The following is a 10080-nucleotide window of genomic DNA, read 5'->3' on the forward strand; positions in this document are numbered from 1 at the left end:
ACAAGCCCATCCAACCACCAGCCGCACAGCAAGCAGCGTCAGTGGGGTCAGACGAGCAGCGCGATGGCGCACAGCAATGGGCCAAACAAAAAATACATCCCAAACCTCCGTTAGTCACGGCACCATCATAATATATATTTATGCAGACAGACACACAGACACATGCCCCTACCAAATCCCCCTGCTCACTCCTCAAGAGGTGGCTGTGGGCCGCACCCCCTCCTAATGTCGGCCCCACTACATAATCCCCTCCGGCACGCTGCCAAGTCAAATCCCTACCGTCACTGTTTGGCACCAGCCAAGCACTCTATGCGCGCCTCGCCAACGCCTCACTGCTCCTTGTGCCGTTGTTGTCAACACGCACAACGGCATCCGAGTCACCCTGGGCCAGCGCACCTCTCGGAGCCATCTGCACGGAACCCAGGCGCCTGGGGCCTCCACGAGGACGCCTTCGGTGGGCAGCCCTCGCCTGTTCACTCCCGGCACCTCTACAGCTGAGCGGGAGCACCACCACACGCACACCTCCCTAATCCTCGCTTCCCTGCTGAGATACGTCCGTTAAGAATACGATTCATGTCGTTTGCACAGTCACCATGCATGTGTCGGAATGTCGCGTGCAGCTGCACATCAACACGACCACACATACACATACAACCCTGGTATTCATCTACACAAAGCCCAAGTTGACATCAAGCGCAAGCCCACGCAACGAATTCACGCGGTCCCAGCAAAAGCGAAGCAGCGTTCCTCCGTGCGGCACACCTCGTGCAACCAACTGAACGGGCCGCAGCCACAGCACCGCCACCACACACTCTTCAGTCTCGACCCTGTGCAGCTGAAACATACTTGGGCCGCCCCTGAAGTGGCCCCGTCCTTCATGCATCATAATAGCTTATGCGCCTCCTTTCAACTTAGGGTTTCTTCTTGCTTCCCCATCCTCTTCGTCACGGAGCCACGTCATTCTGTCAGCTAAACATACCGTCAGCTTGCCTAATCAGTACACACGACAATCAAAAGCACTATATCCCAGCCGTCAGCTGGCCCAAGTCCACAACCCTGCTAGATCGCGCAGCCAATCAGCGTCCAAACGTATTTCCCTCCGTTGCTGTATACAGACCCCGCCTCCGCCTGAATCCCACACGTGAAGTTGCTAGTGCGGGCAACCATAGGCCAATGTGCTACGCAAGGAAACATTGGCGTCAGGAGAAAGTCAGGCACCTAGAGAAACCTTTTGTTCCCTAGGCCCCACCCAGGAAAGCAATAACTAATACGTTCCCCATCATTAGGTTTACCGCAGCCAAGCGGTTGCCGATGTCAACCAAGATAACAAGAAAAGCAAGCGAATGAGAGGCAGTACGCAGAAATCGATGGCAGCAGCAGCTGCATCGTCGTCGAACAGTTAACAACAGCGGCAACCATCACCACCGCCGTAATCAGTGTAACGACAGCAGCTAACATCCATACATCATACATCATCATCATAACCAGCAGGCACAGCAGCGACGCATGTTTTGCTTGCATATAGCCAACGTGCGTCCTCACTAGTCGCGGACAGTCCAATGCCCCCTCGTTCCATATCCATGACATCAGTGCCCAGCCAGATGGCCGCTGTCTCTCCCAGGCTGCCCAACATCCCCGGGAAGAAGACAGCGCGTTCACCGGCTACTACACTTCCGGCAGCCGCGGCACACGTGCACACGCGGCAGCCCAGGTTTGCGCCTCTGAGATGGCTGCCCCCGAAGCACCGCTCATGTCCTGAGGTCCTATTTCCACCCGCCGATCCACCCGCCGTTCCCATGAACGAGCACGGCCATGCCGGTGGGCGGGCCTGATGATTTTTAAAACCCTCGCCCACTCCATAGCTCGGATTCCGAGCACTCCCCCCTCACGTACTTTGGCCCTATCGCGCTAACCTTCTGAAGCCCTTCCCCTCTTCAGCCTCGCTCACAGCCACATGTCTTGCCCTGTGTGACCGTCACTACAGGGGAGCGCGGCCGCCTAACCGTCACCGTCTGGGCAGCACCCCACTCCCCTTACCTCCTTGCCTCCCTATCTCTCAGCCCTCTTCTTGAACCCTCCTCAGGTCCAGCCCTGCCAACGCTCCGCATGGCAACCATGCGGAGAAGGTACAGCTACTCAAAAGTCCTCCTCCTCCTCTTCCTTGCCCTCTTTCCGCAGCATCATCTCCCTCATCTCCGGATACGCCATGAAATCCCAACCGGTCCGCTGCAACACACCGCCCTAGAGACCCGGGCACCGGAGCGCTCCCCTCCATCAGCCGCATCTGGGTTTCATGCCTGGGTCCGCGGTGCACAATTTCAACCCGCATGGCACTGAGACCCGCGGGTTAAAGTTTTGGGGCTGCAATTCGGGGAACGAGGACGGCCTCTACAAGGATATGGGCCTTAGTGAAGAAGCAAGAAGCACTGCAGGCTCAAGGCGCACGACGGAAGGCAGGTGATCTGCTGGCCGCCACAACCTATACCCGCTCCTCCTCCCCATGCTGCCGTGTCGAAGTGGACGACTCCAGAAGCTGCAGCTCTGTGGGCGGATAGAGCGGGTTTGGCAGTAGCGGCTGTGGTAGGCCGCCCGTGTCCTGACGCTCAAAGCGCTTGACGGCGCGGTCGGCTACGTGCGTGTCCCACACGGGCTTCAGGACTAGGAAGAACTCGAGGGTAATCACCAGTGCAGCGACTGCCAACACATGTGCCGCACGCAGGACTTCGAAACCCAGATCGAAAGGCCGAAACAACACGGTGCAGCCGCGGCAGGCGAGGCTGACGATTATCCATAAGGTTACGGAGGCCTGTAGCATGCGTACACGTCGCGATAACGCCTTGTTGATGACTGTTGCGGCGATGCGCTGCGTGACCAGCCAAAAGGCGAGGAGGAAGACGGCGGAGAGGGCTGTAGAGGCGAAGGTGGAGAGGAGCGGGAAGACGCAGAAGGCGCAGTTGGCGATTGCTGTGGGGTCGCCGGTTCCAGCACTGCCGACTGCATCGCAGTGCTGATGCAGGGATGTGTCATACGCTGAAAACAGGCGACCAAGCATGCGGTTGTTGGCATAATTGAGGTCAAAGATACGAGTGAAGAGCGCAGCGACGAGCTGGATGGCGCAGGAGGGAAGGGAGAGGGCTGTGGAGAAGACGACGATGTTGAAGTTGGGGTGCTTTGATGAGTCGCGACCCTGTACGGAGTACAGACAGGCAAACAGCGCAAGAAGCAGGAAGCCCGGCTCGAACACCCCGTAGGTGGCTGCGATGTACACGCGGCATAATGAGGTCGGGTGGTAGCCACCGGCCTTGAACACGGACGCCGGGCCCCACAGCACCTGCAGTCTGAGCAGGTGCGCGAGGGCATATCCAGCTGCTAGGAGCTCCGTGAACGCCCGGACGCGCCATAGGTAGTTGAACTCGCGGGCCACAGGGCGGCGTTTGGAGCTGGAGTATCTTAGAGCTAGGAGCGCCCCGACAACGCTGACCAGCAGCAGGCACCCTGCAACACCGACGATGCCCCAGTCGATGCCATCAACGACAGGTTGGCTCAGCACCGGCATGCGCATGGCAGACCCAGCTTGCAGATCGGAGACGGTGCGGGGCCCTCCAGTTCCGTTAGCTGCTGCTGGTGGTCATCCGCCAGGGCTGCTCGTCCTCCAGGGCGCCCGCCAGGGAGCCCGAGACTTTGCAAAAATGTAGCCCTAATCGCCAGAAGGCTGCAACGGTCGCTCCCTGACTTTTGTCAACTCGCGCCTATTTGAGTGCTAGTTGTGCGCAAGTGAAATTTAAACCAATAGACAGCTACGAATTGTCTCATAGAGCAATTATCTACCCGCCCCGTAGCAATAACCGTGGCATTGGAGCGTTCCTTTGCCTCGACCGATGGTAAAGTTCGAGACGCAAGCTTCGGGATTTAATCACCCAACACTCCTGACGGTTTAGGAATGTGCTCAGACAGAAGACTTACAAAATATAGGATGAAGCATGACCACACTGCTCATACGCCAAACTGCGACCAAATGCAAGTACGACATTGCCTCCGTTTCTCATTTGCTCCGCACACAACCATTTCTTAGTCAATTACGTTTATGGCCTCGATAGTGTTTCCTTTGGGGGCAGTTGCATCGCTCTGCAGATCTATAGATAGTGCAAGAAAGCTACTATGAACCGTTCCGCGCCTAGCATCTTCCGATTGGCCTTTGGGCTCGCTCAAAGAGAAGGCTTGAACCACCAAGCCACACGCCTTTTTGCAGCGGCAGCAGAGCTCCGTAAAGCGGGCGCTGTGCCGGATGGGCACCTCAATTCGGACCTCAGCCCAACGGTGTGCCACATCGGACTCGGGCGGCGCAGAGACCTTACGTTGCGCCAAGATCTTCGCCTTTGGCAAAACGATAAGCAGTTAGCTCTCGGCGACGTCTTCAAGGCAAGCATCCCCAGTGCCTCGCGAGCCAATAAACCCACGTGTACACCTGGAGCGCACGTGCCATCAGTTCGCGACTTTGACTCATGCTTCTGTGTCTGTCCTCGTCCGATTTGTCTGGCTGCCCGTGTCGTATTCCCGAGCAGGGCAAGAAGGTGGTTCTCGTGGGATTTCCCGGCGGTCCAGTTTGTGTTGAACAGCACATCCCCGGTTATATCGCCCAGGTATGGCGCGGACATGGCATGGCTGAAACACCAGTTAAGATCCCTCCGAATCGTATGATACATACTGACTTTTCATCTTATCGTATTGTGCCCCTGATTCAGGCGGACAAATTAGGTAGCATGGGCGTGGACAAAGTGCTGTGTGTGACCGTGGATGACCCAGCCAAGGTAGCCGAGCTGGCGACCAAGCTGGGAGCCACCGGCAGCAGCAAGGTGAGTGAATCCCCTTCAACCTTCAGGCGCTGGGTTCTGACCAGGCTGCCGATGGAAATAAGTTTTAAAACCCGCGAACCCTCTCGGCCCGTGTCCCTGCACGAGTTTAGCTCTAGCCTGGTCTGGCGCACTTCTTAAGCTTGCGCTGGTCAGGGATTCCATGTGACGCCGGGGCCCCGTCCTGGTTGGTGTCAAGGGAGGGCTGGCAGGGCAGCTCCTCCAGGGGTCGCGAGGAGGGGAAGGAGGCGTCGATCTGCCGTTTAAGTCTGAAAGAAAGTAGAAATTCCTGACCACAGGCAGACCGAATCTTCCATGACGCGCATCTTCGCTTCTGAATAAACGAGGTCTAGCTGGTTGGAGTAGGAACTTCCATGGCATTGGTCGTGGGGTTTCCGAGCTTGTAGCTAGGGGCTTACCTGGAGCCCACTGGCGGCCTTTACTGACGGCTTTTCGTGGAAACGAATGCGATTGGCGTGGCGATCTGGTTCAGACCCGCTGCACTGAGGATCCCAGTGGCTGCTCTCGGCAGTGGGTTTCAGAAGGGCGGCGGCTCTGGTGCGGCCGCAATGCAGAGCAATGGACTATACAGGGCTGGAAAGTGACAAGGGCTGGTTGGCAGGCTCGCCGAGGCGCAAGACATCCAGTCTGCGGCAGAGTGGCCCTGGGACGGACTCAGTAACGCACATGAGCGCCTGCTGCCGTCCGTGAGGCACCTCCTGCAACGCCCCCCTGGTCACCGCCTCGCTTCGTAGTAGCAGCCGCACTATGGGGTTTCATCTACAGTTGTCCACCTCTCTTATAACGAACTTGCAACTGATGGTGCATTGTTCACGACTCAGTGCATACCGCCTAACGGCGCACAGCCTAACGGGGCGCCATGTTACCGCCATCAACCCCATTCTCTCCGTGCTCACCTCCATAACATGGCCTGCCCCATGAGGCCATCTTAATACGGAACAGGTGTTGTGTTAATTGTCGTATTCTTCACATGTTCCTTTTTTTCCGGGGTGGTTTCTGGCGCTGTTGGATGCGGCTTTCCTCCTCTGTCAGTGGTTTTATACGCTTATCTGACCTGGTCTGTGTCGTTGCCGAGTTTGTTCTGACCCCATTTGGCGGCGATGGTGTTGACAGGTGGAGCTTTTGGCGGACCGAAATGGGGGCCTGGTGCGGCTGCTGGGACTGGAGATTGGCACACTTGAGAGCGCGGGTCCCAAGTGCCAGCGCTACGCCGCGGTTGTGGAGGATGGCGTGCTGCTCAAGCTGGTGAGCAGGATTGCATTTTGCCGAGAGGACGGCTTAAGGGAAGCCTTCGGTGCTGGATCCAGGGCGTAGGGGTAGGGGAGAGCCCGGAGTCAATCTTGGCTTGGTGCGGTGCTTGGGCCTCTTGGCTTAGACTGGCCCGGGGAAGAGGGTCTCCGTACGCCTTGGGCTGGAAGTGTGGAAGGAGAAGCTTCTCTTGTTTGCGGTACACTAGATGTACACCTTTCATGAAATGGACCGTAGAGGTGGACTTCTTGGAAGGAAAACATAGCTTTCGGTATCGATTCCGCGGTTGCGATACCGCAGTCCGCCGTTCTCTTTATCTGGATGCAGCTGTTATAAGGAGTGACACAAACGTGGCGCTCGTTGGTATTGTCGGGTAAGGTGGCTTTGCTTGTTTTAGGGTGCATTTCCAGTGCGGATTAAGGCCAGGGATTAGGGCACGGAAGTCCTTGGTACGAGCTAACCACATAGTTTTGTTCCATAAGGGAACCAAAGGTTGAAAAGGCGAGGTAAGTTTGCCAACATCTAAGCCGTTTGAGCAAGTATCGATGAAGGACAGAGGGTTAATCCCTGGCCTTAATCCGCACTGGAAATGCACCCTTAGACGCTGTTATGGTCCACGTGACACCTTGCGCATTTGCTATCAGTTTCTTGTCCAACAGTATCTCCCTGTCCTGCCCTGCTCGCAGCGTGTTGAATCCATGCCAGCGGATCTCAAGGTTACCGACGCCAAGAGCATGATCCAGCTGTGGAAATGTATCTACCCTGATGCGTGCGCATGAGCACACATGGCACAGGAAAGATAAGACTGTCTTAGCTTGCGAAGTTCAGTTTTGAGCATTTGCTATTTTGCTGCATGCACGAGTGCTGCACGGCATTTTTTTGGTTGGAGGCTTGTGCGTTATGTCTTCGCAGGCATAGGCAGAATTGTTTTCTCGTTCTTATGCGACAGTTGTTCTTGGTATTCTGGTTGTTCTTGGTTGTCTTGGACGCACATATGTCTACCACTTCATTTTGCCGTCCCACTCAGCTTAATTCGCGTGAAGGATTGCGTGAGATTTTCGTCGTTAAATACAATTTAATGATCTAACTTCTTAAAACACGGATGTTTTCAACGATAACGGTTGTCGCGCTCTGTTGCGCTTTAGCTTTTGCCCAACTCGCACACGCGGCAACCGATAGGCAGAATGCATTTGAAACCTGGTCAGAAAAGGGCGACTGCCGCGACGAGGAATCTGCATGCCAAGACTGGGCCGATAAGGGCGAGTGTGAAGGGAACCCCAAGTACATGCTTACTCGATGCCCGCTGGCTTGCAAGCAATGTCAGGCTCCTGAGATCAATCCCCGGGAGTATACCGGCGAAATGCTAGTGCTCAACTGCTCCTTGGGCCAGGTGGGAAGCAGAGTTTGCAGCGTGCGCGGGTTTGCGGGCTCACCCCACCACAGCGGGTCGCAACACTTGAAAGTCGGGCTTGGTGCAGCGGGCTTCTTGGAAGCGGGGTCAATGTTGCCCCGAATCACCTCTCACCCGGGATAAGAAGTTCAGTAGGCATGCAGGGTGTAGCCGGAGGGAAAAGCTCAGCTGCCCCACCGCGGTCCATCCACAGCAACAAAGTCGCAGCGTAATAACAGAAACAGCTAGGAGAGACACAACTTCCGTTGCTGTGAGCATGCCAGGCACCGGGGATCGGCCCTGTTGCCCCTGCTGCTGGTCCATCGGTCCCCTTCCACCCCCTTCCCTGCCCAGCGCTTTGTCACCTACCGTGGTGTCGAACCCCGACAGCCAGTCTACAGTGCCCTGCCGCTGCCAGTTGCAACGGCGGTCAGCACGGAAAACCCCTTCCTCCCCCACCCGCACCGGTATGATCAGAAGGTTTTGGGTCGCTGGCAGCTCAGATCCGTGGTTTCTTAAAACCTTCTTCGAGATGCATGCCGGGGACAGAGCCCTCCCCAAAGCTAGCTTCACGCTGCTGTTGATGGTGCCGCTGCCGATGGTGATGATGATGACGTGCACGGCCTCCCCGTAAAAACAGCACCACAATGCCCGCATGACAGCCGTCGCGGGTGTCCAGCACACACCAGCAAGGCTCACGTTTGCGTGAATGTGGGCGTGTATAACGCTACTCGAATAGCTGTTCGGCCAGACTTCGTGGGAGCACTCCACTGGCTCATTTCATTACTAGGGAGGGCAGGGGGTCCCGCAGGAGGTCCTGAGGGTGGCGGGTTGCACCTCAGCGTCCTCCCACATTGGCCAGCTTGCATTCGACCATGACACTTTTCCCGAGGTAACCGTTTTGATACCGAATTGGTGGTTCTGTGTGATCGAGGATTAATATACCATCACGTTCCGTGTCGTACCCCGTTCCTTTGCGCCTGTACGGCAGATCCGGATCACGCCAGATTTTGAACGGGCCCCGCTAACGAGCTCCCTGGTCCTGGAGCTGGCGCACCACCCAGCCGCTTGCCATACCTGTAACTTTTACCGCAACGAGGCGGTGCCTCAGGTGTGCAGTGTGACGAGGGGGAATTGGGGGGTTGCGAATGTGGGTGTGCGCATTGAGACGGAAGCTGAAGCTAAACGTTTGCGGCTGGCTTCTTGGTAACATGCTTTTCGTTTGCTGCACATGATGTACGAAGGTGTACGGGTTGATTAGCTGTTTTGTTGGTGCGGCCTTTGGTGGTAGACACCAAGTTTCCAGTATAGGTGTGTAGTTGTTGTTATTACAGCGTGTGTTGTGGGTCGTAGGGGTCCACGTTTCCCTCCGTGGCGTCCTTGCAACCGCGCAACTTGATGTCCTTCTTGACAGAGGGTTGGCATTCGACTTGAGGTTCCCTACTGGCTCCGAAATCCCTGAGCCCTGTCATGCCCCTGTCGGGTTATGTGTTTTTGTGAGTCTGTGACCCACCCACTGCTCTTTTTACCGACGGACCCGCGGGTCGCAGGACGGTTCTTCGGGTCCCCCATACGGACTGCTCCAGGGAAGTTTGGCGGGGTTGCTCAAGATCCCGGAGAAGGAGGGCGGCGACATAGCCATGAGGTAGGTTGTGGAGAAGGAGGGAAAGGAAGGCGGGTGGGTGGAAAGTGCGACCGGATGGCAAGGGGAGAGGGGACGGGTTTGATGGAAGTTGCCGGTTAAGGGGATGGGAGGGGCGAGCGGGGGTTTGCGTGGCTAATACCTGTTATGATGCCAGAGTTGGGAGCAACCTGTCGACTGTTTCCTCGACGATCCTCCGCCTTGGATCCCCCCCGACCCCAACATCGCTGACAGCCGCGCTCCCGGTTGCCCTGGCCCATGGTGTGTCCCTGCCGTACAGACGCGGCCACGTGGCCATGATACCCGGGACGAGAGAGTGAGTTTCCGCCTCCTGGGGCGGTATGGGGGGGAGGACGCGTGTAGACTCAGGGCTTTGGGGCGGAGGAGCGAAAGAAAGCGTGGGATGGCGGCGGGCAGGTTGGGAAGGAGGCAGAGCGAGCGGGAGGGGCCCCCAGGGGCCCTAACGATGACCCACAACCACCACAACCACCACACCCCGAAGCATAACCACCACATCGCAACCATAACCACGGACCGCTGTGGCGGTCTTCTCTCTCCAACCAACAACCCGCAACCCGCGACCCCACACCAGCAATCAGCCTTCCCGCCCCTCGGTGTTCAGGTTCTTCATCAACGTGATGGATCACGAGTTGTGGGGCTCCTCCATGACCGTGTGGGGGACACTGGCGGACAGCCAGTCCATGGAGGTGGTGGAGGCCATGTTGAAACTGCCGTACAAGGAGGTCAAACACCCTACGTACGGCACAGTGATGCGCATGCTGGCACAGCAGATGCCGTTTGTGCCACTGGCGGTGCGGACGGCGGCGGCGTCTGGCGGCAGTGATGGCAGCAGTAGCAGCACCGGGACCAGCAGCGGTGGCAGTAGCAGCGGAGAAGTGCAATAGGCCACTCGGCAGGGCGGAGGAGGG

At 57.2% G+C, this 10080-nt stretch overlaps 2 protein-coding genes across 2 annotated transcripts; one reads left to right on the plus strand and one right to left on the minus strand.

Annotated features, from left to right (window-relative positions):
• Nucleotides 1-2479: 2479 nt before the first annotated feature.
• Nucleotides 2480-3562, minus strand: VOLCADRAFT_94410 (uncharacterized protein; the record flags this gene model as incomplete). Its single annotated transcript, XM_002953646.1, has 1 exon — nt 2480-3562. One exon carries the CDS (start codon nt 3560-3562, stop codon nt 2480-2482), a length of 1083 nt encoding a protein of 360 aa, XP_002953692.1.
• A 526-nt stretch (nt 3563-4088) lies between these two features.
• Nucleotides 4089-9471, plus strand: prx4 (peroxiredoxin, type II; the record flags this gene model as incomplete). The annotated part of the gene is made up of 10 exons (XM_002953559.1): nt 4089-4419; nt 4563-4640; nt 4743-4853; nt 5985-6116; nt 6806-6888; nt 7299-7509; nt 7864-7938; nt 8501-8620; nt 9060-9154; nt 9432-9471. The coding sequence occupies exons 1-10, from the start codon at nt 4159-4161 to the stop codon at nt 9469-9471; spliced, it is 1206 nt and encodes a 401-aa protein (XP_002953605.1). The 5' UTR covers nt 4089-4158.
• Nucleotides 9472-10080: the final 609 nt, after the last annotated feature.

The sequence above is a fragment of the Volvox carteri genome (assembly GCF_000143455.1).
Source record: "Volvox carteri f. nagariensis unplaced genomic scaffold VOLCAscaffold_37, whole genome shotgun sequence".
Lineage (NCBI taxonomy): Eukaryota > Viridiplantae > Chlorophyta > Chlorophyceae > Chlamydomonadales > Volvocaceae > Volvox > Volvox carteri.